The sequence below is a fragment of the Pan paniscus genome, chromosome 6 (assembly GCF_029289425.2).
Source record: "Pan paniscus chromosome 6, NHGRI_mPanPan1-v2.0_pri, whole genome shotgun sequence".
Taxonomy (NCBI): domain Eukaryota; kingdom Metazoa; phylum Chordata; class Mammalia; order Primates; family Hominidae; genus Pan; species Pan paniscus.
Window position 1 is genome coordinate 53058312 of NC_073255.2, and position 27997 is coordinate 53086308.

The window sequence follows — 27997 nt, forward strand, 5'->3', positions numbered from 1 at the left end:
TAGTTGCAACCAAATCCACATACCGCATGAGTCACTTGGAGGATTTAAAAATATATTTCGACTCAATCTGGAGATTGTTTGTTCAAGACAGATGGAAAATTACATATTTAATCTGTAGGCCTGAGCTTCTGTCCAGGTACCATCACAAATTAGTTCCAAGATATTGCACGAAATAATAATCTTTATGACATAAAAGGTGTAAAACTGGCACAGTATTACCTATCTCACTGGTTGTTGTGAGGATTAAATAATGAATGAGCAAGTGCTTGCAAATGCTTCATGGTTATGCGAATGAACTACTTAAGGATAGGGCTTGGTCTTCACATCTGAATTCCCAGGAGAGCCTCATTCAGGGATTGTGTACGGCTCTGCTTCATTTAGTTTCACAAGGACATTGATTCCATCCTCTTGGACAGAAACTAGGTCATGTTGGTTTTCACTGCTATTTCCCCAGTCCCTGTAACAGTGCCTGACGTGGTACACAATTCCGAATGAACGAATGAGTGAAAGCACTTATTTTTATTGCCTTAGTACACCACAGTTTATTGATCTATTCTCCCATTGACGGGGTTTGCATGACTTCCAATTTTTTTTTTTCTTTCGCAAGTAATGCTGTGTAAACACTTTTGAACATTGAGCATACCTCTTGGTTCATGTGTATAATCCCTTCTTAACAACTGTGTATTTGGTTAAATTATATAGTATTTTTAAGGTTGAAACCAGTCTAATCTAACAGAATTAATATGGTTCAATTTACTACATAGTTATTGAATTATTGGGCCATAGAATTTGTAAATCCTTAGCTTACTAATATTGTCAAATTGCTGTCCAAAGTTCCTGTTTATGCATATGGTCACTGACAATGAGTACTGTCAGGCTTTTTACATTGTCCCGAATTGGTGGGTGTAAAATGATGATCTCATTGGGGTTTAATTTGCAACTGCTTGAGTACTACTGAAACTGGGCATCATATAACGTGTTCATAGTTTGCTCTTGTCTGCTCATTTCTTTTGACTGTGTTCAATTCTATCATTTCCTACTATTGATTTGTAGGCATTTGTAGGTATTACAGATAACTGCATTATCAGTTATACATGTTGAAATAGATGCTTCAAGTCTATGGCTGGTCTTTCCACTCTTCAAATGGCTTTTCTGAAGAACAGAGATTTTAAATTTGTAAATAGCTTAAGTTTCTTTTGTTGTTTATGATTTTTGTGTCTTATTTAAGCATTAAAAAAAAAAGGAAAACTGTCTGTTTTCTTCTGAACATTTTAAAAAAGTTTCGTTTACTTTTGGCCAGGTGCGATGGCTCCCACCTGTAATCCCAGCACTTTGGAAGGCTGAGGTGGGCAGATCACTTGAGGAATGGAGTTCAAGTCCAGCCTGGCCAACATGGTGAAACCCTATCTCTACCAAAAATACAAAAATTAGCCAGGCATGGTGGCACATGCCTGTAATCCTAGATACCTGAGAGGCTGAGGCAGAAGAATTGCTTGAATCTGGGAGGCGGAGATTGCGGTGAGCTGAGATTGCACCACTGCACTTCAGCCTGGGTGACAGAGCAAGACTATCTCAAAAAAATAAAAAGACAGTTTCTTTCACTTTTTATTGAGACAGGATCTCACTTTTTCATCCAGGCTGGAGTGCAGTGGTGAGAACACAGCTCACTGTAGCCTCAACCCCTTGGGCTCAAGCAATCCTCCTGCCTCAGCCCCCCAAGTAGCTGGGACTATAAGGACACACTATCATGCCTGGCTAATTTTTGTATTTTTTGTAGAGATGGGGTTTCTCCATGTTGCCTAGGCTGAAAGTTGTTGTTGTTGTTGTTGTTGTTTTCTCATATTTAGAGTTTTTTATATGATGATGACAAAGACCTAATCTATCCCTGCCTCCTCTATCTCCACTCTCAGAATAACCAGTTTTATAGCACAATTTGTTGCAGAAGAAATTATTGTCCCTTTGATTTGTCAACCACCTTTCTCATATATCAAGTCTCCAAATATGCACAGCTCTGTTGCTAGGCTCTTCCACAGGTTGCTTTGCTTATTATGGAACGAATAGCATGGTGTTTTAATTACTATTACAGAAAGCTTTGTTATATGAAAGGACAAGTTATTTCAACCTGTTGATGAAAATTGTCTCAAGTATTTTTGACCATTGTTCTCCCAAATACATTCTAGAATCAGCTCATTAAGTATGATAACAACAGCAAGATCAAAGCAAATAAAACAAAACAAACAAAAACCTTTTGGAATTCCATTAGAATTGCATTGAGCCTATAGATCAATCTGGGTAGGATTAACATCTTTATGGTACTGAGTTTTTTAATGCAGTAATGATATTAATCTGTTCGTATATTTAGCTTCTTTTTGCTGTCTTTCAATAAAGTTTTATAATTTTCTTTATGAAATAATTGCACAAACTTTAGTCAAAAATTTCCCCCAGATGCTTTATCTTTTGTTGATAATACAAATCATATGTTATTTAAAAACACTTTTTTTGATTAATACTTGCTGTTGTAGAAAGTTATTGAGGTAGGTATTGGATTCTCCTTCTATGAAGGTAAATTCAGAATTTTCTTCCTGTAATAAAATATTGTAATATAATGCAATTGTTGTGCTATATATTTTGAGGCTAAATGATTAAGTATACACATTCATAATATTATTATACTTTTTGGTATGAATCTTTTTGTTATGTATTAATCCTCTCAATCATTGATTGATATCCTTATATATTGATAAGAATGACAACTTTCCTTGTCTTAAAGTCTTCTTTGTTTGATATTAACATAACTAATTTGTTTAATATTTACCTACCATATCTTTTTCATCTCCTTACTTTTAACCATTCTATGTCCTTATATTTTAATTACAGCCATTCTAAATAGCATATAGCATTTTCTTTTTGAAATCAAGCTTGATAATTCTTGTCTTTCAAATAGTGAGTTTAATCTAAGCATTATTTGAAATTAAAGCATATTATTTGAAAGTTTCTTTAGTGTAGGTCTGTTGTTGGATAACTTGGTTTCTGATTATGTGAAAAATTTCTTTTAGCCTCATTCCTGAGAGATTGTTTTTCTGGGTATACAATTCTAGATTGACAGAATTTCTTTCAGCAATTTAAAGATATTTGACTATCTCTGGGTTCTTATTTTTGATGAGTCTTCAGTAATTCTAATTATTTCTTTGAGGTGATGTGTCCTTATTCTTGAATTGATATTGAGATATTCTCTTTTACTTAGTTGTGTTGAAGTTTCACTATACCATGTCTTAGTGTAGATTTAGCTTTCCTAGTAAATGTGGTATATTCTTTATCTATGGATTTGGACTTGTGTCTTTCATATTTTCTAAAAAAAATTTTAGCCACTAGTTACTTAAATATAGCCACTCCTACTTTCTCTCCACTCCCCTTGAGGGGCACTCTCTCCCTTAAATTGAATCTTATATGTTAAGATTCAGCTCATGAATTGTTTTTTCTAATTTATTTTTTGGTCACTTTCCTTTCCTCAGCTCTTTGTTGATTTATTTTACTTCCAGAAAGACCAGCAATGCAAGAAAAATGACATTCTTTTAGCAGGAATGACCCTGTCGTTTCTAGTCAGCATACTACTGAAAGCAGAAGTGATATTCCTTCATTTAAAATTTTCGTCCATTTTCATTTGGTCTGGAATTCATTGCCAAGCCTTTTCACCCCTCAGGGTGTTTGGTAAATATATTATCTGTGTTATTTCATTATTGAGAATATGTATATATCTATGTGTATATGCATATATATATATATATCAGTGTATACATATATATATCAGTCCCTGTCTCTCTATATATATCACAAATATATATACGTATATATTTGTAAAATTTGTTGTTTAAAGGCCATTTGGCTGGGTGTCATTTTTTTTAATCCTACTTTTTTTCTCTTAGAACTTTGTAAATTGATGCATTGGCATCTAACATGAAATGTTTTGAGGATATATTTAAGGCCAGACTGATTTTCTTCTCTTGTTAGGGAGTTGCCTTTTTTTTTTTTTTTTTTTGTCTGTCTAGACACCTGTAGTAGTCATAGTTTATTTTTGAAGTTCAGTAGCTTGAAGTTTAATGGCCGTAGTTTAACTATGGCTTATTTTATTTTTCTGAAATATAGTATACTCTTTCAGTCTGCAGATGAAATCTTCTCTATTTCAGGGAAATTCTCTTATCTTATATCTTTGAGGAATATCGTCAAAAAATATTTTGTTCAATTTGTTGGATTCTTTACTTTGGGGGTGCCAATTTTCCTTATGTTGTATAGTCTTTGTTTTTCAAATATATTAGCTTTTGCGTCTTAATATTTTTGCCTTTAAAATGTTTTTAAAAATCATTATTGTTATTGTAAGCTGTTTCTTATTCCAAAAATTGAAATTTAACTAGTATGTATTTTCTTTTTATGGTTTCTAAATCATTTAACATTCCACAGTGATGATTTTTTTTGTTTTTTTCTTAGATCCACAATCTCTTTTTTACTTATTTGTTTATATCTTTTTTCTGAGCCCTTGTTTTCTGAATATTTGTCCTTATTAAAGTGTTCTTCTTAATGGGGCACTTGTAAAGAAATTCTTCATTTTATTTGAGTTGTTTCTTTTCCAGGCATGCTTTCTGACTTCGTTTTGTTTTCTTTTTCTTTTGGTTTATTTCCTTCCTAATGTTTAGATAGCAGCTGTGCTCTTTGTTTTATTGCCACCTATACTTGGGGAGTTCAGCCCAGGTATTATATTTGTTCTTGACTCTCTTTTCAATAAATCTGGGAACAGTTTTATTTCTCCTTCAATATCTAGTGTGATCCCTAAGCATATCCTGTATGCTCTAATCATCTATAGAAGGAGAAGATTGGAAATGGTCAGGACAGCCATGGAGAAGAGTGAGGGAAATCATCTGAGATGCAATACAACCTTTATTAGACCAGTTGGGCTCTGTGCTCTCCTATGAAAAATTGTTAAACGTTTTGTGTAATGTTCAGTTCATTTTGTGGAAACTGCTCTCCAGCTTTGGATTCTTCTCACATTTCTCTATGTAGTCCTGGAGGTTTCCTCGAGAGTCAGCCTCATTGTTCACTTTCCTTGTTTATTTGATCATTCTCAGTAGCAGTTTTTCCAACTCCTCTGTCAGAAGCAGGAGATAAGGAGACTCCTTTGGGGTGCTCATCTCCATGGATGTGGGTATTGGGGATAGTCACCAGGATTGTGAGGGGACATTGTTATGGCTTTAGAGATTGTCAACTGAGTTGGGGTTGAAATATGGTAGGCTTATTTGATCTGCTCTAGAAACTTTTTTTTCTTTTTTTTTACGTTTTGGTAGTTTTTTCTATTGGGCAAATACAAGTTTATTCCTGCCTCCTCTAATTTATTTTCTTTTCTCTCCCCCCACCCCACCCATTTTGTCTGGAAGAAGAAAAAGTCTGTGAGGAAGTTTCAATGTATCATTTTACCCAGGAGTCCTTTTTGTGTACATGTTCATCTGTATGTATTGCTAATGTCTTCCCAAATGCCATCGTGGCTCAGCTGTGCTGATGGAAACATGGAAAGGTTTATATTCATGCTCAGGCCACAAGGTGAGAGGAATGGTAGTGGAACAGGGATCTGGGCATCCACGAAATTCATGGTGAGAAGTGCCTTGCGGATGGGAAGCTCCGGGGTACAGGACTGAACGCTTCCACCCTCTGCTGGTCGGAGCTTCCCTCCTGGAAGAGTAGGAGGGCTTTGTGGTGGTTTGGTAGTGGGGGCATTGTTTTGTTAACTGCTAATAGGTTTACCAGACGGTTATTTTTCTTGAGAGGAGAGCCTGTGGCAGCATCTGTGCCAGCGCATTTGGACAGCAGAAGTGCCAGTTTCTGCTTCTGATTGGGTCACTTTCTGGTGTTAAGAAGTCAGCAATGGAAGGTCTGAGATGTGCGAGATACGGTGAAGCCCTAGCATTAATCAGACAGCATTCCTATTTAACAGGGGTAAGATTCAAAATGTTAAGCAAGATTCGAGGATAATAATGACATATAAGAAGAAAAACGTGACTAAAAATGTGATGAGAAAGGGAAGGCTGCCTTTGCACCCCTGCAGAGAAATAGTCTTATGAAAGGGTGATTCACTCACACACAATGGAAAATGACACAGCAGAACTGGTGTCTGGCTACTTTTCTCTTGAATGGAGCAACTTCAAACTCAGAACAATGAAAGATAGTTTTTCACTTGTGATTTTCAGAAGGGTCAGTGACCAGCTTGTAAATAAAACACTCTGAGATGTTGTTTTTTAGGTTTAATTGGAATTCTGTTATTATTTCAAGATGCTTAGAGAAACTTCTCAACGATAAGATTCAAGGTTTTATTTTCTTCCAATAATATTTTCATTTGAAACTAGAGATTGGATGTGGATTTTTAAGACTGGACTGAAAAATATTTGTGATTTTAGAGTTACTACTATTTTAATTTGGCTTTGGCAGGGTCCTTTAAATGATGTTGTCTTCATGTGAAGGGAACAATATCCAGATACTATAAATAAAAGGATTGATAAATTAATGGCATGAAAGATTTAGACAATAAAAAGGCAAATACAAAGTTGGAGAAAGTATTTGTAATACCATAAGCCATGAAAAGGCTGAATTCTTTAATTAAAAAATTAAATACAAAATAATGCTTTATAAGTCTGTAAAAATAAAGAACAACTTAATAGAAAAATAGGCAACTGGAAGAACAGAGAGTTAATATGCAAGGAATTATTATATGCTTAACTTGTGAAAAATGCTTGATCTTAATAACTAAAGTTATCATTATGTTTTTGCATATCAGCTTGACAGAAAATTAAGTTTGTTAATCCTAGGTGCTATTGAGAGTGCAATCAGAGTAAATGATAATTGGTTTAGTTTTTAATGAGGGCATTTTCACTACATCTATCTAAATTAAAAATCCACATTAAAAATCATATACACTTTAGTGCAGTAATCCCATTTGGCAATGGTACCTCACGGATCTACTTACAAAAGTCAGCCAAATATGTAAAAAAAACCTCATGAAGTTAAAAGCTGGGATTCATTGAACTGCATCTACTTGATTTCATAATGTACATTGGTTTTAGTATGTTGCTGTCTTGTTATCTGTAATCAACTATAATAGAGTAATATATTTGGTGTTTTGGACCAAAATTCATGCTACACATATGTCTGACTTTGATGGCCTTTACCTTTTCAAGAAAACTGTTGCAAATTTGAGCAAAATTTTCCCAGTTGTAATATTTTAATAGTGTCATGTAATAGAAAAAATTTAGAAACACTCCTAAGAGAGTTTTCAATTTCAAGCAGAAATGCTTCTCTTCTAAGTAAATACCACTTTAATTGATAAAAGAAAAACAACCTCATGATATCACTGGCCCCAAAGAGAAAAACATGCAAATTTTCATGATGAAGTGATTGATTAAATAAATTAAATCCTACAGTGGAATATTATGTAGTCTTTAAAAGTAGCAAGGTAGAACTATAAGTGCTGTTATGGAAAATTGGTTCTAACACATTAGTTATACATATACATGTATTTTGTAAATAGATAGTTTATCCTATAGGAGAGTGGTTATAATCTTTCTGTACTTTTAAAATTTCTTAACCATACATATGTTTATTTACATATTTATAATGTCAAAAGTTATATGAGTCTTGGTTCTATAAACCATTTTCTGTTTTTTATACAACTACTTGTCTTAAAAAATAGCTATTGTATGTTATTAAAAATGAAACGGAATAAAAAACCCAAGAAAATTATGTGTTTATTATTCTTAATGCTATCAAGTTATCATTTAATATGAGGTATATTTTTTATTTTGCTTACTTATATTCAGTCAGAATTAATGATGGAATCTTCCCCCACCACCTCCCTACCCCAATACTCCAGTAACTTATTAATTTATTACAAAGAATGACCAAAATGACTTAAATAAGTAGTTATCTCCTGAGCGTCCTTGACCTTTCTTTATGGTTTAATTGTGGTCCCTTGAACCAGAGGGTGATCTGCAGGCATTTTCTTTGTTATAAGAATGTGTGAAACTAGGTTTCAGGACTGTGTCAGAGAACTTTTTAATCATGATGCACTTTTTGTCACAAGAAATACTTCCTCATGGAATATTTCAAAGACGGTGATTTATTTTTAATTTTTTAATTTGAGACGGAGTCTCGCTCTGTTGCCAGGCTGGCGTGCAGTGTGGTGCAGTCTCGACTCACTGCAACCTCCACCTCCCGGGTTCAAGTGATTCTCCTGTCTCAGCTTCCTGAGTAGCTGGAATTACAGGTGTGTGCCACCATGCCTGGCTAATTTTTTTTGTATTTTTGGTAGAGATGCAGTTTCACCGTGTTGGCCAGGCTGGTCTGGAACTCCTGACCTCAAGTGATCCGTCTGCCTCGGCCTCCCAGAGTGTTGGGATTACAGGTGTTAGCCACCGTGCCCGGCCAAAGAGGGTGATTTCTTTTCTTCTTTAATTATACCAGGGATGGAAAAACTCTTTTACACCTGTGTTTTGTCTTCATGGCTTTAGGCCACTCATCTGGTCACATTTAGATCTGCTTATAAGGAAGGATTACTGCAATGGGATATGACCATGGCAGTTCAAAGAATAAAGAAACCAAAGTGACCAGAAGTTCATGTTACTTCAAAGCATTATAACTGGGAATCTGAAACAGTAAGATATCCTCTTTGGTGTTTGATGGAGCATTCTTAACCTGCAGATTTTTAGGTTTTTGTTTGTGCATTTATTCAATGGCTTGCCTACTTTTTGTCTGGCTATAAACTTTTGTATTTGCAAAATGATGTCACATGAATTCAATACAAGATTATCCACCATAAAACAAGTGAAGAATGATGACAGTAAAATTAATTTTATGACAATTGAGGCTTTTCTATTAATTTTTTGGTCTATACCTTATAGGTGGTGGTTTTTTTTTTCCTCAAATGATTAAATTCCATGTGTGAAATGATTAAATTCCATGTGTCAAAGTTAATTTTCTTTTAACTTTGAAAATTTGAGGTTGTACAAAGTATTGCAATCATTTGAGTAGCTCTTTTGTAGTCTGTGTCAAGAGATTTTACTCCAGTAATCTTAGTTTTAGGAGTTTATTCTAATTTTAAGAAAATAATTCAAATGAAAGATTATTTATACACAAAAATGTTACTTAACAGAAGAATGTGTGAATTATGGGATATTCCTTTGGTAAGAATATTATGCAACAAGTAAGCTGATAGTTATAAATCTTGTTTGGCAATATTGAAAAATATGCATAAAATGAAGGTAAATGAGAAGTGGATGCTACCACCAAAGCCAGCAAAATATCTATTTGGGTAAAAAAGTCAGAAATGTTAAAGAAATTAGAAAAATAAAAATACTTGCTGTATTGAAGTATGGGAAATATGGGTGAAGTTATTTATTTCTTTAATTTCTGTAATGTCATAAGTTCTGCAATAAATAAAAATGTGCAGAAAAAGGAAAGAAGCAAAAGCTGGGTCTGATGGGAGAAGAACAAGGAGATGACACAGTCGCAGATCTGGATGCAATGATAAATGAACTAGGCCTTCTCTGTGGGCTCCTGTCCCAAATGACTATTCTGAGACACACAGCAGGGATTACAATGACCTCCTTCAAGAGATGAAAATATTGTAATACCTTACAATTTATTCAGGTGGTATTTTTTTTTTAAATTTTCTAGGTCCTTTTCCTTGCTGAATTCTTCTGGCCTTGTATCCTGTTTGTAATTCTGACAGTACTTCGTTTTCAAGAACCTCCCAGATACAGAGACATTTGTAAGTTTCACTTTTTAATATACTTTTTGAATTAACCTTTGGAGAAAAAAAACTCATAGCACTCTTTCTTGTTTTTTATAAACTCTGAATGCTGAGTGAAATGAATAGATAGGGTTTCATTATGACAATAACAACATATCTGGAGTATATGTCAATAAGCCACGATTTAGGTTTTGTCTTTTAAGAATGATATTCACACAGGTTCACTCAATCTAGCACATAGATTTATTCTTCCAATTAAAACTGACACAATCTGGGCATAAGTAAATAGCCATTATAAATATAGAAAGTAGAAGAAGTAGAAGTGGGAGATGCATTTCGTAGTTTATCAGCATGATACTGATAGTAATGTTGATGGTGATGATGATGGTGGTGAGAAAATAATGATGCTGATGATATGATGATGATGGTGAAGATGGTGACGATGGAGATGATGGTGATGATGATGACAGAAATGATAATGATGGTGATGATAGTTATAATGGTGACGGAGATAATGATAGTGGTGATTGTGATGACAGAGATGATAATGAAGGTGATGATGATGATGAAGATGATGATAGTGATGATGATGTAGATAATAGTAATTATGATGATGATGATGATGGAGATGATGATGGAGATGATGATAGTGATGATGGCGATAATAATAGAGATAATAGTAATGATGATGAAGATGATAGTGATGATGCTGGTGATGATAGTGATGATCTTGATGATAATAAAGATGATAGTAATAATGATGGAGATGGTGATTGGGAAAACAGTGATGATGGTGATGATGATGAAGATGATGATAGTGATGAGAGTGATTATGATGGAGATAATAACAGTGATAATGATGATGGAGATGATGATAGTGATGATGCTGACAATAATGTAGATAATAGTAATGATGTGATGATTATGATTGAGATGATGATGATGGAGATGATAGTGATGATAGCGATGATATGATGATGGAGATGATAACAGTAATGATAGTGATAATGGTGATGATGACATTGATGTTGATTATAATAAAGATTATAGTAATGATAATGGAGATGATGAGATAATAGTGATAATGGTGATGATGATGATGGAGCTGATGATAGTGATGATGGTGATGATGATGATGGAGATGATAGTGATGATGGCGATGATATGATAATGGAGATGATAATAGTAATGATAGCGATGATGGTGATGATATTGATGTTGATGATAATGAAGATTATAGTAATGATAATGGAGAAGATGGAGATAATAGTGATGATGGTGATGATGATGATGGAGGTGATGATAGTGATGATGGTGATGATGATGAAGATGATTATAGTGATAAGTGTAATTATGATGGCGATAGTAGTAATGGTGGTGATGATGATGATGGAGATGATGGTTATGATCATGATGGAGACAATAGTGATGATGATAATGGAGATGATGATAGTGATGATGGTGATGATGATGGAGATGATGGAGATGATAATGATGATGATGATGGAGATGATAGTGATGATGGTGATGATAATGGAGATGATAGTAACTATGGTGATAATGATGGAGATGATGATGGAGATGACAGTGTTGATAGTGATGATAAAGATGGAGATGATGATGGTGATACTGATGATGAAAATGATAGTGAGGAGAGTGATTTTGATGGAGATAATAGTAATAATGGTGATGATGATGGAGATGACAGTGATAATGTTGATGATAATGGAGATGATGGTAATGATGGTGATGATGATGATAATGAAGATGATGGTGGAGATAATGATGATGGTGATGATTACGATGGAGATGATAATAGTGATGATGGTGTTGGTGGTGATGATAGTGATGGTAATGATGGAAATGATATTGATGGTGATGATAGTGATTACTATGTTGATGCTATCGATTGTGATGGTGATGCTCTGATAAACTATCACTGGTAACTTCCTGTGCTTCAGGAAAATGGTCAGATGGACCATTTTGTTTATCTGGATTGAAACCTTAACAACATCACTCCTTGACAAATAATGGCCTGCTTTGTCTCTATCAGGCTATACCGCTTAAATATGTATAATGTGGTTGACTCTGTAATCATTACATCAATAAGGGTTTAATAAGTGTTGGGATTTACCCAAAACAGTGTGTCAGTTATATTTAGGTTTGACACATATTAGGACCATTCCTATCAGTTTGTCTTTGTTGTTTGGAGACTCTATTGTGTGTTGCAGAATGGAAAAATGTAAAACCATGTGAGTAAAATATCATTTAGGAAAACCTAAAAAGCTTTTCAGGGTTTCTACTTTATTATTTATTTATTCAATAAATATGTATTGAGTGCCTTTTGTGTTTCAGGCTGAGAATGAAATGGTGGACAAGGCATTTTCGCTGCCTTTGCAGAGCTCACTGTAGGGCCAGACTATTACAATGTAGTAGGAAAATTGCCATGATGGGGTTTTATACAGGGAGCCATGTGAGCACACAAGAGGGTCAGCCAATCCATTCTAAAGAAAGCCTTCTGAGGCACTGTGCAACTTTGTCAGAACAAGAGAGTGCAGAGGAGAAATTGTCTAGGCAGGGCAGACAGCATGGACAAAAACCTAAAGTAGAACCAAAAGGCAGAGATGTGGCTGAAGTAGTAAGCAGGGTCAAATCAATAAAGGGCTTTGTATGATGTTGAGGATGGTGAACTCTCAAAGAACATGAAGAAGCCATTGAAAGGTTTCAGGCAAGGTCATAATAAAATGAGCATTTAGGGGTCACATTCTGGACACTGGAAAAGGCAGAATTTGGGATGGGTGGAGAGCAACACTAGAGAAGGCAAGATCAACTTGTGGAACTCTTGAGTAACCGGGCAAGAGATGGTTGTGCCCTGAAGCAGTGGGAAGAGGGCAGATTCAACAGACATGAAGGAGGTAAGATGGGAAGAAACAACTGGCTGGATGCATGAGGACAGGGAGGCCTTTGACTGGAACAGCTGAGTGGAGAGTGCACTCCCACTGAACTGACAGGGCACAGGACACGTGGGGGATTTGGGGAGCTGTGCTCAGCATGACCATCCTGAATTTGAGGGACTCTTGAGATTGTCAGAGTGAGCCGCCTAATCAATCAGATTATGAATTTGGAATCACATAGATGAGGACACCTAAGAAGGAGAAAATTCCAGAACATAGGCCTCAAGAAGAGCACATTCAAGGGACAAGCAGAGGAGACAATAAGCAGCAACCAGAGTGCTGGAAGGGAAACAAAGAGATTTGGAGTCTGCCTGGGAAGCACTGAAAGAAGGAGGTATGGCAGAGTGACAGGTGCTGTTGCTGCATGAGTAGATAAGGACTGACAAGTTCTCCAGGGCAGTTCAGTAGAGGGATAGGATGAGGAGGGCCAGGCTGCAGCAGCCTGAAGAGCAAAGGGAGTGAGAAAAGGGAAGGTAAGTGATAGAAAACCAGGTGTACTGTGCAGGAGAAACGGGCAAAACAGGGCAAAAAAAGCTTGCATGCAACCAGAGGATAACGTGGTATCAGGACTGATAAGAAGCCTCAAAATGATAGTGGCTAATGCAAAATTGTGAATGATTTAGTTGTAAATGATAGAGAGCACTAAGTCTGCCATCCACTGTGGTACTAGCTCAGTCCTGCCCTATGGAAAGTAGCTTATGATGTTCCTTATCCTCGAAGTTTCCATCCATCCCTTAAACATTTATCAAACTCTTGCTTTGTATCAGGAGTGCAGTCCAACAAAGATGTGGCCCAAAGAAACACTGGAAATGTTTCCTAGAGGTATGCAGATGAGCTTTCCTACAGAAGGGAAGGCTTTGTCAGAGCCTCAAGGGGCTCAAGAGTCAAAATTGATCAAAGACTGCACGTTGAAGCTCCATCAAGCCCCCCATCAGCTCTGTGGGGATGGGCATGGCGTGCAACCTTTGTGAGCCTCTTCTCTATAAAGACAGCAAATTTCCCCTGGCTCCCAGGGCTGCTGTGAGGACTTGGTGAGAAAGCCAGTCAGGAGCATGCACTCAGCACCAGGCCTGGCATGGCAATGACCAAAAAATGCCCATCTCCCTCCCTCATGCTTCCCACTGTTTTGGGGTGGCCTGATGTTACCATGCCAGGTCTTTAATCTTGGAGACAAAGTGTGTCCAGGGCTGAAGTCCTCAGTCTCTGACCCACTGAGCACTGTCTGTGGGGCCACCATTTCTGATGTGTTCCTGGAGAGATAGATGGGACACAGAAGTCATGTCAAGGAAATGCACTATCTGGGCACTGTTGCTGACCCCTGAAGTCACCACCATGTGGAAGATGTTCTGTGCCTGTCTTGTTACAGGAAGAGCTGGCCCCGTTCTTGTGCTGTGACTGAGAGGGACCTTAGAAAAGGTGATGTGGATTTTACAACTTTAGAATGAAGCCAAAGACTGCATACATGGGTATTTTCACTAAGAATAAATAATCTTCCAAAGTTAAGATTATTTGCATAGGAAAGTGAAATTTCCTGTTAAGTGCCTTGAGAGATTAAAGCTTGAGAAGCTTTATTTACCTGTCCCAGTAAATTCTGTTTGTGCTGGTGTAGTTAGGCTTGTGATCACCTGTGGTTTGGGCAGGCTGCACATGCAGGAGAACAGGCACAAGCCCAGGGTGCTGCTGCTTCCTCGAGCTGCACATGAATGTGAAAACTGCAGTCAGGGCAGCGCTGCCTTTGTGTTCTGGCTTTCAGGGACTGGGAAAAGAGAAAGACAAGAAGCGGTCACAGACCCTGGGGAAACCTGGGAAAGTGCTCCAGGTTTCAGATGGGCCCTGGCCATACTGGGGCGCTGAACAGGCATCTCCATTCCAGGTCTGCTCCCTGGGGAGGTAGTGAGGTGTGGTAGAATGAACATTTGACCTGGAGTCAAAGTAGATAAGGGCTGACAAGTTTTCCAGGGCAGTTCAGTAGAGGGATAGGATGAGGAGGGCCCGGCTGCAGCAGCCTGAAGAGCAAAAGGAGTGAGAAAAGGGAAGGTAAGTGATAGAAAACCAGGTGTACTGTGCAGGAGAAACGGGCCGGTAATCATAAGTTTCATGTTGCTGCAGCCATCAGCATCCTCACCACTCCCACCCTCCTGATGGTGTGAAGGGAGGATATGGTTGGGGATGTGTAAACAGCACATTATCCACAGAGGTGGCTATTTTGTAGTGACATTTGTTCTGAAAAGTCCTATTCAGTGTAGACAATTTTTTTGTATTATACAATATTTAACAACTATATTTAAACATTAAGAATTCAACTTGCATTAAGCTTGAAGTTTTTTTGCCAAAACTAAAAACTCCTACATTTTTATATGAGATGGGAAGAAGCATCCTTTCTATTCTTCCTACCCACAGCTTGTTTACAGAGAGCGGTGTCTGGAAGCTTGGCTGTGCATCAGGGTTATTTCCACTCAGTGAATGGGGAAGCTTGTGAATCCTGCAGCTATATGGCTGCTCAGAGCCATTCTGCCTTGAAACATGAGTACTGACCCTGGAAGAAAGGTGTTAGATATAAAGGTTTTTCCATTTTGTTTGATTCTTTTTGTCTGAGCCCTTAGATCTCCTTTAAATTAATAGCAAGGTTAATAATATAATAATATGATGTTATATATTACAATTTCAACTCAACAGGAATTCCATTTCTGGTAGCAGGTATACGGACTCATTTCTTCTTTGCATCTATTTCTAGGTTATTTGCAGCCCCGAGATCTACCCAGCTGTGGTGTTATCCCCTTTGTTCAAAGCCTTCTTTGTAACACTGGATCAAGGTGTAGGAACTTCAGCTATGAAGGGTCAATGGAGCATCATTTTCGGTAAGAGAAACACAAAGATCTTTTTCAGAAATCTCAGAAAGCTGATACATAGAACAGGCTTCTGCTTTTTGTAAAGCCTCAATAATTTGGGATAGGTCAGAGATCATGAGAAGTATAGAAATTAAAGTTTTATTAAATTCAGAGTCATATAATTCTGCCTCCAACTAATGGTTAGCTTCCAGCAGGAGATCTTTCCACTGCCACTTGCAGGACTCACAGAGTAATAACTGATTAGCAAATGCCATTTGCATGTAATAATTTGTTTTCTGTAGGTTGAAACTCTTGACTTCAAAATTACTTGTCTAGCCAACTTTTCATTTTAGTGCCACATGCCCCCAGAACAATTATTTTTTGAGCTACCTACTGGGTTTTTTCTCCTGTGCTACTAGTTGACTAGAATCTTGTCCCCAGCTGAGGGAAAATAAAACTGGGCAGTAACTCTTTATTTGTCATAAACCACCTAAACGGACTACAGGACAGTTAAGTTGCCTTCTCTGAGTCTCTGAATGCTGAGCTATGCCTGTGGTTGCCTACAGTGTCAGTTGGCTTTAAACTCAAGAAGAGAAGGAGAAGAAGATATTTCATGTGAGAAGAGACAAAGTGAGGGAGTTTAACTTGGGGGATCCTGAATGCCCTGGAAACTTCTCCCAGGTGAAGTTAGGAAGGGAAGGAAGTGGCTAGCGGATTAAGATAGTTTGAATTTATCAGGTATGAATGATCTGAGTTTTATTTAATCTATATTTACTAATATTAAACAATCTAAGATATTTAAATGTAAAGCAAATGTTGACATATATGATCTTTATTTTCCAACTCTAAGTTACAAGAGGAAAATTAAAAGTTTCCAGATAATTTTCGGCATATCAGGTACAATATTTATAAATGGTGTTGTTTTAGTTCATTTGGGCTGCTATAATGAAATACCATAAACTGTGTGGCTTATAAGAAACAAATATGGCCGGGCGCGGTGGCTCACGCCTGTAATCCCAGTACTTTGGGAGGCCGAGGCGGGCGGATCACGAGGTCAGGAGATCGAGACCATCCTAGCTAACACCGTGAAACCCCGTCTCTACTAAAAATAGAAAAAATTAGCCGGGCGTGGTGGCGGGCGCCTGTAGTCCCAGCTACTCGGGAGGCTGAGGCAGGAGAATGGCGTGAACCCAGGAGGCGGAGCTTGCAGTGAGCTGAGATCGGGCCACTGCACTCCAGCCTGGGCGAAAGAGCAAGACTCCGTCTCAAAAAAAAAAAAAAAAAAAAGAAACAAATATTTATTTCTCATAGTTTTGGAGGCTGGGAAGTCCAAGATCAAGGTGCCAGCTGATCTGGTATCTGGTGAGAACCCTTTCCATTATAAATGACACCTTCCAGCTGTGTTCTCACATAATGGAAGGGATGAGGCATCTCTCCAGGGTCTCTTTAATACGGGCACTAATCCTATTCACGAAGGCTCTGTCCTCATGATCCAATCACCTCCGCTATATCATCTTAGGGGTTACGTTTCAACGTAAAAATTTGGGGATGGGAGATGCCAACTTTCAGGTCATAGTAGGTACTTACTTTTTCTGAGACAAATCATATAGAAATATGATATAAAGAGGCTTATTTGAAAATACTGTAAAGTGATAACCCTGAAAAGTTCGATGGTCTTTTCTTGAATGTGTGGAGAAGGGAAATATACAAAACTCTGTCTTTCTTGGAAGCATTAGAAGAGCTTGAGACTTAGCAGCGTCTTTATTTCAAGTCTTTCTTATGTCTCTTCCTTACTTGGATTGGGAGGTTTAAATGATGTTGAAGTGGAAAGAATATGATTTTGTGGCTAAACAATACTGGCTCTGTTACCTGTGGTTCTGTGAATCTGTGCAAATTAATTAACCTCTTTGAATCTGTTTACTCACTTCAAGTGTTGTGAATGTTAAAGACAAATATAGAAAACATCTAGCACAATGCATGGCACAGAGGCATTCAAACAATGGGAGTTGATAATAACAAATTCTTATTACTACGGCTGTAACAATTATAAAAATACTACTTGAAGGCCAGGCACGGTGGCTCACACCTGTAATTCCAGCACTTTGGGAGGCCGAGGCGGGCAGATCACCTGAGATCAGGAGTTCAAGACCAGCCTGGCCAACATAGTGAAACCCAGTCTGTACTAAAAATACCAAGAAATTAGCTGGACACGGTGGCAGATGCCTGTAATCCCAGCTATTCGGGAGGCCGAGGCAGGAGAATTGCTTGAACCCAGGAGGGGGAAGTTGCAGTGAGCCAAGATTGCGCCACTGCACTCCAGCCTGGGTGACAGAGCGAGACTCATTCTCAAACAAAAAAAACCCCCAAAATTACTTGATATCAGGAAATAATCTACCTTTGTTTTCTTTGTGTTTTTCCACATCAACATCCTCACTTCAATGTGCAGAAATTCAGGGGTTATAAAAGCAACCTGGTGAGATTCTTCACCTAACATTCTGAGAGTGGTAGTCAGGTTAATAGCTCACCAGCATTGCAAAGCCTTTAACTTTGAGAACCAAGAATGAAATTCCTCACTTTGTCTGGTAGTGCCGAAGTCAGAGGTATAAGAAATACAAAATAAAATAGGGAAAGGAAATTGTAAGGAGTAAGGAAAGAGGGAGAGGGAGAAAGGAGACAAGAAAGAGTGAAGCACGCTGTCAGTAGGGCCTCTGGTTTCAGACTCAGCCACTTGACCAAGCAGATTTCATGCGTTTTCATATTGGAGTAAGTGTGGATTCAATTGAAGTTCAAGCCCATAAATAAAGACTCACTCCTGATTATTTTGTGGTAATTGTCTCAGTTAAAATATACCTGAAAGCGGCTGGGTGCAGTGGCTCACGCCTGTAATCCCAGCGCTTTGGGTTGTTGGGGAAACCAGCCCCACACCACCTGGCAGGTACCCCGAGTCCAGCGGAGACAAAGGAAATAGAAAGAGACAGAATAAGAGTTCAAAGGCGGGTCCTGGGGTCCTGAGCGTCGGAGGCTCGCTCACCGCGCAGAGCTCTCGGGCTCCGCCTAATTTATTGGTTTACAAGCTCTTTGTTCTTAGGGCAGATGGGAGGGGGAGGAAGGGATGAGGAAAAGGATTAATCAGTGAAGGAGAACTCCTGAGTCATTCAATAAGAAGTATAGCAATGGCGGTTTCCGTGAATTTCCTTGAGCAAAGGCGTGTCTAAACTACTTAAGATCTTTAACTTATCTGGACTGAAATGGGTGGGAGCGGGTTTCAGGAGGAGCCAAGATGTTTGATTATACTCCACTGCTTCAAGGGAGTGTTATCTCCCTGAGCAACCTGTGGAATGCTGCGGAGCTGTTACGCTTTCGGGCATAAAGACAGGAAGGCAGTAAGGAGACTTTTCTCCTCAGAAGCTGCCCATGGCTTCCCATGGGTGTCTCACACAGAGGAGACCAACTCGTCTGGCATCCCAGCACTTTGGGAGGCTGAGGCGGGTGGATCACGAGGTCAGGAGTTCGAAACCACCCTGGCCAACAGGGTGAAACCCTGTCTCTACTATAAATCCAAAAATTAGCTGGGCGTGGTGGCAGGCACCTGTAGTTCCAACTATTCAGGAGGCTGAGGCAGGAGAAGAGCTTGAACCGGGGAGGCAGAAGCTGCAGTGAGCCGAGATCGCACCACTAAACTCCAGCCTGGGCAACAGAACAAGACTGTCCCAAAAAAAACAAAAACAAAACAAAAAAACAAAAAATCTTGAAGGCAAATATCACAGTTAATTTAGTTGATAATGTGTCTGGAATTGGTGGGTTCTTGGTCTCACTGACTTCAAGAATGAAGCCGCGGACCCTCGTGGTAAGTGTTACAGCTCTTAAGGTGGCACGTCTGGAGTTTGTTCCTTCTCATGTTCGGATGTGTCCGGAGTTTCTTCCTACTGGTGGGTTCGTGGTCTCGCTGGCTCAGGAGTGAAGCTGCAGACCTTCGCGGTGAGTGTTACAGCTCTTAAGGCGGCGTGTCTGGAGTTGTTTGTTCCTCCCGGTGGGCTCGTGGTCTCGTTGGTGTCAGGAGTGAAGCCGCAGACCTTTGCGGTGAGTGTTACATCTCATAAAAGCAGTGTGGACCCAAAGAGTGAGCAGTAGCAAGATTTATTGCAATGAACAAAAGAACAAACCTTCCACACTGTGGAAGGGGACCCCAGCGGGTTGCCGCTGCTGGTTAGGGCAGCCTGCTTTTATTCTTATCTGGCCCCACCCACATCCTGCTGATTGGTAGAGCCCAGTGGTCTGTTTTGACAGGGCGCTGATTGGTGCGTTTATAATCCCTGAGCTAGACACAAAGGTTCTCCACGTCCCCATCAGATTAGTTAGATACAGAGTATTGACACAAAGGTTCTCCAAGGCCCCACGAGAGGAGCTAGATACAGAAGTGTCGATTGGTGCACTCACAAACCCTGAGCTAGACACAGGGTGCTGATTGGAGTGTTTACAAACCTTGAGCTAGATACAGAGTGCCGATTGGTGTGTTTGCAATACCTGAGCTAGACATAAAGGTTCTCCAAGGCCCCACCAGAGCAGCTAGATACAGAGTGTCAATTGGTGCACTCACAAACCCTGAGCTAGACACAGGGTGCTGATTGGTGTGTTTACAAACCTTGAGCTAGATACAGAGTGCCGATTGGTGTATTTACAATCCCTGAGCTAGACATAAAGGTTCTCCAAGGCCCCACCAGACTCAGGAGCCCAGCTGGCTTCACCCAGTGGATCCCGCACCAGGGCTCTAGGTGGAGCTGCCTGCCAGTCCCGGTGCCGTGCGCCCGCGCTCCTCAGCCCTTGGGCGGTCGATGGGACTGGGTGCCGTGGAGCAGGGGGCGGCGCTCGTCGGGGAGGCTCGGGCTGCACAGGAACCCACGGAGGCGGTGGAAGGCTCAGGCATGGCGGGCTGCAGTCCCGAGGTCTGCCCTGCGGGAAGGCAGCTAAGGCCCGGTGAGAAATCGAGCGCAGCGCCGGTGGGCCGGCACTGCTGGGGGACCCAGTACATCCTCCGCAGCCGCTGGCCCGGGTGCTAAGTCCCTCATTGCCTGGGGCCGGCAGGGCCGGCCCGCTGCTCCGACTGCGGGCGGGGCCCGCCAAGCCCACGTGCACCGGGAACTCCAGCTGGCCCGCAAGCGCCCATGCAGCCCCGGTTCCTGCTCGCGCCTTTCCCTCCACACCTCCCCGCAAGCTGAAGGAGTGGGCTCCGGCCTTGGCCAGCCCAGAAAGGGGCTCCCCACAGTGCAGTGGTGGGCTGAAGGGCTCCTCAAGTGCCGCCAAAGTAGGAGCCCAAGCAGAGGAGGCGCTGAGAGCAAGCGAGGGCTGTGAGGACTGCCAGCATGCTGTCACCTCTCAATAAGTTTCCATGACCTCCCTAATTCCTCAGGTAAGTTCACTTTGGGCAGAAATCCTGGGTACCATCTGATGTAGCTTATGGTTATGAAAATCAGCTTCCTCATTCCTGCCTTTGTTGGGGGGTTTCCCCTTCATTTTAACAAGAGGATTTCAGAGCAGAAATATGATGAAGCACTGCAGGCAACAGAAGTGGATATTCTTGTGTTAGTGGTCACTCCTATTTTGTTTAATTTAAAATGCTTTGTAATGCGAATGTGCTGTCTAAACCCGACCCTCACTTCCCTTTCACTGACAACCTTCGGGAGGCCGATCGCCATACCCATGCCGGGGCACTCCCACCCTTAGTCTACAGCACCCGGTGCCTTGCCTTCTGGGCTTTGATTGGGTGACCTTTCATTTCCAGTTTCTTGAAATGTTTCCAGCCATTTCCTACTGGTTTCATTTGGTGGTCATCAATATTTTAATTTATTTTTTTCTCCATTCTCAAACATGCCCAGACCCCCTGAGAATCATCTGACCCTCTCTGCCTCTTTTCCAACCACCATACTGCCTGGTTCTCAGCCTTATTTGATTATCACCTGCTGCTGCCTCACCTCAGCTTCTCAGTTTGCTTTTCACTCTCTTGACACTCTTTTTTTTTTTTTTTTTCTGAGACGGAGTTTCTTTCTTGTTGCCCACGCTGGAGTGATACGATGAGATCTCGGCTCACCCCAACCTCCGCCTCCTAGACTTATAATTTTTTTTTTTTTTTGAGACAGAGTCTGGCTCTGCTGCCCAGGCTGGAGTGCAGTGGCGCGATCTCGGCTCACTGCAACCTCCGCCTCCCGGGTTCAAGCGATTCTCCTGCCTTAGCCTCCTGAGTAGCTGGGACTACAGGCGGGTGCCACCATGCCCAGCTAATTTTTTGTATTTTTAGTAAAGAGGGGGCTTCACCATGTTGGCCAGGCTGGTCTTGAATTCCTGACCTCAGGTGATCTGCCCCCTTTGGCCTCCCAAAGTGCTGGGATTACAGGCGTGAGCCACCGCGCCCGGCCTATCCTTGTTTCTTAAATGGCTTTCCTGACATGGAGACGTAACAGCATTAGATTCGCCAGGGAGAAGGATTCCTTCTGTGCCTGCTGTCCCATTCCGACGCTTTGGGGCCCTCCACAATGATGAGTACTTCCCTCCCCTTCCTCCGCACCTTCCACGGCATGGTCGGCCTTTCTCTTTTTGTATTCCCCATCTGTCCAGCCCTTACACAGCCCAGGGTCTTCCTCTTCTATATGCAGTCAGCTCTGTCGTGGTCAGCTACCTGCTCGCGATGCAGCACCATGGCCTCTGCACACTGAGGAAAGACAACTCCGGATGGGTCTGGGGTTTATTTCCCAGCCCCTTTCATAACTTAGTGGAGAGCTGGCCCAGGAGGGGTGAGTGAAGAAAGAAAAAACGATCCAAGCTTCTGAGCCCAGAGTCTCCCCTCCTGACCCAGCCACTTGCCTAAGGAAGCCCTCCCTGTAACTGCAGTCACTTGTCTACCTGCAATAGAGCATTTTAGGGCTGGGTCTCTGTCCTGGGGTTCTCTCCTTGCCCTGCCTAGGCATGTCTCTTGATGGACTGTTGAAAACTTGGGAATTACGTGCTTTTTGCTAGGTTTTTATTTTTAAATTTCTCCTCCAATAAAACTTATTTTATTTTTACACCATGTTTAGTATTTCAATTTTGTTTTCTTTCCTACTTCAGGTTGTAAAGATAATTTCTTATATTATCTTCTTAAAGTATTATAGTTTTTCCTTTCACCCGCTGGTCTTGAATTCATCTGGGTTTTACGTCTATGTATGGTGAAGGTAATGATTTAACTGCATTTTTTTTTCCATTTGGATAAGTATTTTTTCAGTTGTATTATTAAACAGTTTATCAATTTCACATTGATTTGCAATCCCATTGTGACATGAATTAAGTTTTTGTATGTGGTGCATCTGCGTCTGGCTTCTCCAACTTGTTATAGCCCCAGCCATTCCTTGAACTATACCCTGCTGTCTTACTGTAGCTTTCTAATGTCTTGATATCTGAAGGAGTAAATGTCTCTACCTTGCACTTCTCCTTTAGGGAAGTCTTTGTTCTTCCATGTAAGTGTAACAACCTTGTTGTACAAGTCAGTGAAAAATATTATTGGGATTTTTATTGGAGTTGCATTGCATCTTGCGATGCTGATGCATTATTTAATTTATTTAGGTTTTCTTTAGTGTCTTTCAACATAGCTTTATAGAATTTTTTCATGAAGGTTATGCATATCTTTCATTAACTTACTTCCTTGTTACTTTATATTTGTTGTTGCTATTGCAAATACTATTTTTTAAAAAGTTACACTATGTTACTTATCATTGCTTGTGTAATGGAAATAAAGTTAATTTTAAAAATCAACTTTATTGATCTATACAATAGCATTTAAGAGTACATTTCAATGAATTTGACATGTCTATGCACCTGTGTAACCACCATCATGATTGAAATATAAAGCATTTTCATTATCCTCAGAATTCTCCTGTGCTCTATCCCAGCCCAACCTACCTCCACTCACCCCACACCTTCAGATCCAGGCAATAGCTTGTCTGCTTTTGGTCATCTAGATTAGATTTGCCTTTTCTAAATTTTATATAAAGGATATATCCTTGGTGTTTGGCTTCTTTCACCCAGTAAAATGTTTTGAGATTTATTTATGTGGTTGTGTGTATTAGTATGGTCATGCACCGCTTGACAATATTTTAGTCAACAATGGACTGCATATATGACAGGGGTCACATAGAATTATAATACCATATCTTAACTGTACTTTATATATGTGTAGACATGCAAATGCTTACCATTGTATTACAACTGCCTACAGTATTCAGTACAATGACATGCTGTACAGGTGTGTAGGCTAAGAGCAATAGGCTACACCACATGGCTAGGTATGTAGTAGGCTCCACCACCTAGGTTTGTGTAAGCATGTTCTGTGGTGTTCACACATGATGAAATTGCCTAAGAATGCATTTCCCACAGTACAGTCTCTTCTTTAAGTGACAGATGACTATAATTCATTCCTTTTTATTTTTCCCATGGGTAAGGATGACCCAGGGTGTTCTCTTCTGTTTTTTTGGTTAATTTTTAAAAAAACTTTTTGTTTCTGAATATATATTTTAAAAGTCTTTATTTTTAATTATTGTGGATACATACTAGTTTTATATATTTCTGAGGTATGTGCAATATTTTGATACAAATACACAATGCATAATGATAAAATCAGGGTAATCAGGATATCCATCATCTAAAGTATAAATCATTTGTGTGAGTGTGTGTGTGTGAGTGTGTTAGGAACATTCCAGTTTCACTCTTTTAGTTATTTTGAAATATGTAATAAATTATTGTTATCTATAGTCATCGCAATGTGCTACTCAACATTAGATCCAACTCCTTCTATCTAACTGCACTTTTGTACCTGTTACTTATCCCCTCTATATCTCCCACCTCACCACTACCCTTCTCAGACTCTGGTAACTATCATTCTACTCTCTGTCTCTATGAGTTTAATTATTTTAAGCTCCCACATATAAGTGAGAACACATAATATTTGTCTTTCTGTGCCTGGCTTATTTCACTTAACATAATGCCTTCCAGTTCCATCCTTGTCGTTGCAAATGACAGGATGTCATTCTTTTTTATGGCTGAATAATATATGTACTCCATTTTCTTTATCCATTTATATGTTGATGAACACTAAGGTTGATTCCATAGCTTGGCTGTTTTGAATAATGCTGCAATAAACATGAGAGTGCAGATGTCTCTGTTTTTTTTTTCCTTTTGGATTTATACACAGCAGTTGGATTGCTAGATCATATGGTAGTTTTATTTCTAGTTTTTTGAGGAACCTCCCTTCTGTTCTCCATAGTGGCTGTACTGATTTACTTTCCTGCCAACAGTGTACAAGAGTTCCTTTTTCCCAACCCCTCACTAACATTTGCTATTGCTTGTCCTTTTAATAAAAGCCATTTTAACTGGGATGAGATCATATCTCATTGTAATTTGGATTTGCCCTTCTTGGATGAGTAGTGATGTTAAGCAAGTCATGTCCTAGTGACCCATTTGTATGTCTTCTTTTGAGAAATGTCTATTCAGATTTTTGCCTATTTTTCATTGAATTGTTTGTTTGTTTTGTATTGAGTTGTTTGAGCTTGTTATATATTCTGGTTATTAATCCCTTGTCATATGTGTAGTTTGCAGATCTTTTCTCCCATTCTGTGAGTTGTTTCTTAACTTTGTTTGTTATATTATTTTCTTTGCTGTGCAGAAACTTTTGAGCTTCATGTGATCCATTTGTCCATTTTTACTTTTGTTGTCTGTGCTTTTGAGGCCTTACTCAAGAAATCTTTGCGCAGACCTATGTCCTGGAGTGTTTCCCCAAAGTTTTATTCTATTAGTTTCATAGTTTCAGGTCTTAGATTTAAGTCTTTAATCAATTTTGATTTTTTTAAATATGGCAAGAGATAGGGGTTTAGTTTCATTCTGCATAAGGATATCCACTCTTAGCAGCATTTATTGAAGAGACTGTTCTTTCCTCATTGAATGTTCTTGGAGCCTTTGTAAAAAATGAGGAATTTAATGCGTGGATTTATTTCTGGGTTCTCTGTTCTGTTCCATTGGTCTATGTGTCTGTTTTCATGCCAATACTGTGCTGACTTGGTTACTAAAGCTTTGCAGTATATTTTGAAATCAGGTAATGTGATGCCATCAGCTTTGCTCTTTTTGCTGAGGATTGCTTTGGCTATTTTAGGTCTTTGTAGTTGCATATACATTTTAGGATTTTAAAAAATGAATTTTTTTTCTATTTCTATGAAGAACATCTTTGGTATTTTCATAGCGATTGCCTTGAATCTGAAGATTGCTTTGGGGAGGATGGACATTTTAATAATATTGATTCTTCCAATCCATGAACACGGAACATCTTTCTAACTTTTTGTGTGTCCTCTTCAATTTCTTTCATCAGGGTTTTATAGTTTTCATTGCAAGGATTTTTTACTTTTTTGGTTAGGTTTATTCCTAGGTATGTTATTTTATTTGTAGCTATTATAAAGGGGATTGCTTTCTTGGTTTCTTTTTCACATTGTTCACTGTTAGTATATATACATGCTATTGATTTTTCTTTGTTAATTTTGTATCCTGCAACTTTACTGAATTTGTTTATCAGTTCTAATAGTTTCTTGGTGGAGTCTTTAGGTTTTTCTAAATATGAGATCATGTTATATGCAAACAAGGATAATTTGACTTCTTCCTTTCCAATTTGGATGCCCTTTATTTCTTTCTGTTGCTGGATTGTTCTGGCTGGGACTTCCAGTGTTATGTTGCATAAAAGTAGTGAAAGTGGGCATTCCAGTTCCAAATCTTAAAGAAAAGGTCTTCAGTTTTCCCCTGTTCAGTATGATAGTAGCTGTGGTTTTGTCATATGAGGTGTTTATTGTGCTTGATTGTGTTCCTTCTATATCCAGTTTTTTGAGAGTTTGTATCATAAAGGAATGTTGAATTTTATTTAATGCTTTTTCAACATCTATTGATATGATTATATAGTTTTTGTCCTTTGTCTTTTGATGTGATGTATCACATTGATTAATTTGCATATGTTAAATCACTCTTGCATCCTTGGGATGGATGAATCCCACTTGGTCATAATAAATGTAATATTAAATGTAATATTATATTTACATGTAAATTTAAATGTAATATTAAATTCAGTTAAATGTAATATTAAATTCAGTTTTGTCGGTATTTTGTTGAGAATTTTTGCATCTATGTTCATCAGAAATATTGGCCTCTGGTTTTCTTTTTTGTTATTTTTTTGTGTATATGTCTGGTTTTGGTATCAGGGTAATACTGGCACTGCAGAACGAGTTTGACAGCATTCCTTCCTCTTCAACCTTTTGGATTAGTTTGAGTAGGATTAGTATTAATTCTTGTTTAAATGGTAAAATTCAGCAGTGAAGCCATTGTTTGGGTCCTGAGCTTTTCTTTGATGGGGGAATGTTTATTACTGTTATCTTATTACCTGTTGTTGGTTTATTCAAATTTTGGATTTCTTTGTGGTTCAATATTGGTATGTTGCATGTATCTAGGAATTTATTTATTTCTTCTCAGTTTTTCAGTTGAAGAGGACACACAAAAAATAGAAAGATATTCTATGTTCATGGATTGCAATAATCAATATTAATAAAATGTCTATGCTTCCAAAAGCAATCTGCAAATTCAATGTAATTTCTACCAAATCAATGTATTGATATATAGTTGCTCACAGTAGTCTCTGATGATCCTTTGAATCTTTGTGGCATCAGTTGTAATTTCTCCTTTTTTGCCTCAAACTTTATTTATTTGGGTCTTCTCTCTTTTTTCCTATGTCAGTATTGCTAAAGGTTTATCAATTTTGTGTATCTATTAAAAAAACTTTTTGTTTCATTGATCTTTTAAAGAAAACTTCTGCTCTGATCTTTATTATTTCTTCTACTAATTTTGGGCTTGTTTTGTTCTTGCTTTTCTAATTCTTTAAGATGCATACTGTATTAGTCAATTCTTATGCTGCTATGAAGAAATACCCAAGACTGGGTAATTTATAAAGTAAAGAGATTTAATTGACTCACAGTTCTGCACCGTTGGGGAGGCCTCAGGAAACTTACAATCATGGTGGAAGGGGAAGCAAACATGTTCTTCACATGGCGGCAGGAGAGAGAAGCATAGAGCAAAGGGGGAAAAAGCCCCTTATAAAACCATCAGATCTCATGAGAACTCACTCACTATCATGAGAAGAGCATGGGGGAACTGCCCCCATGATCTAATTACCTCCCATGAAGTCCCTCCCACAACACATAGGGATTACAATTCAAGATGAGATTTTGGGTGGGGACATGGCCAAACCATATCACATAGTTAGGTTGTTTATTTGAAGTTTTTTTTCTTTTTTAAAAACTTTTGTGATATAGGCATTTATTGCTATAAACTTGCCTCTTAATACTACTTTTGCTGTATCCCACAGGTTTTGGTACATTGTTTTT

At 39.0% G+C, this 27997-nt stretch overlaps 1 protein-coding gene across 2 annotated transcripts in view; it reads left to right on the forward strand.

Moving 5' to 3' along the window:
* Positions 1 to 27997, forward strand: part of ABCA13 (ATP binding cassette subfamily A member 13) — a 513749-nt gene that overhangs the window by 11530 nt on the left and 474222 nt on the right. For both annotated transcript variants that reach the window (XM_063606228.1, XM_003805826.7), the window contains exons 2-3: positions 9709 to 9802; positions 15473 to 15596. In XM_063606228.1, the coding sequence (XP_063462298.1) occupies positions 9709 to 9802; positions 15473 to 15596 (218 nt within the window). The remainder of the gene's footprint in view (positions 1 to 9708; positions 9803 to 15472; positions 15597 to 27997) is intronic.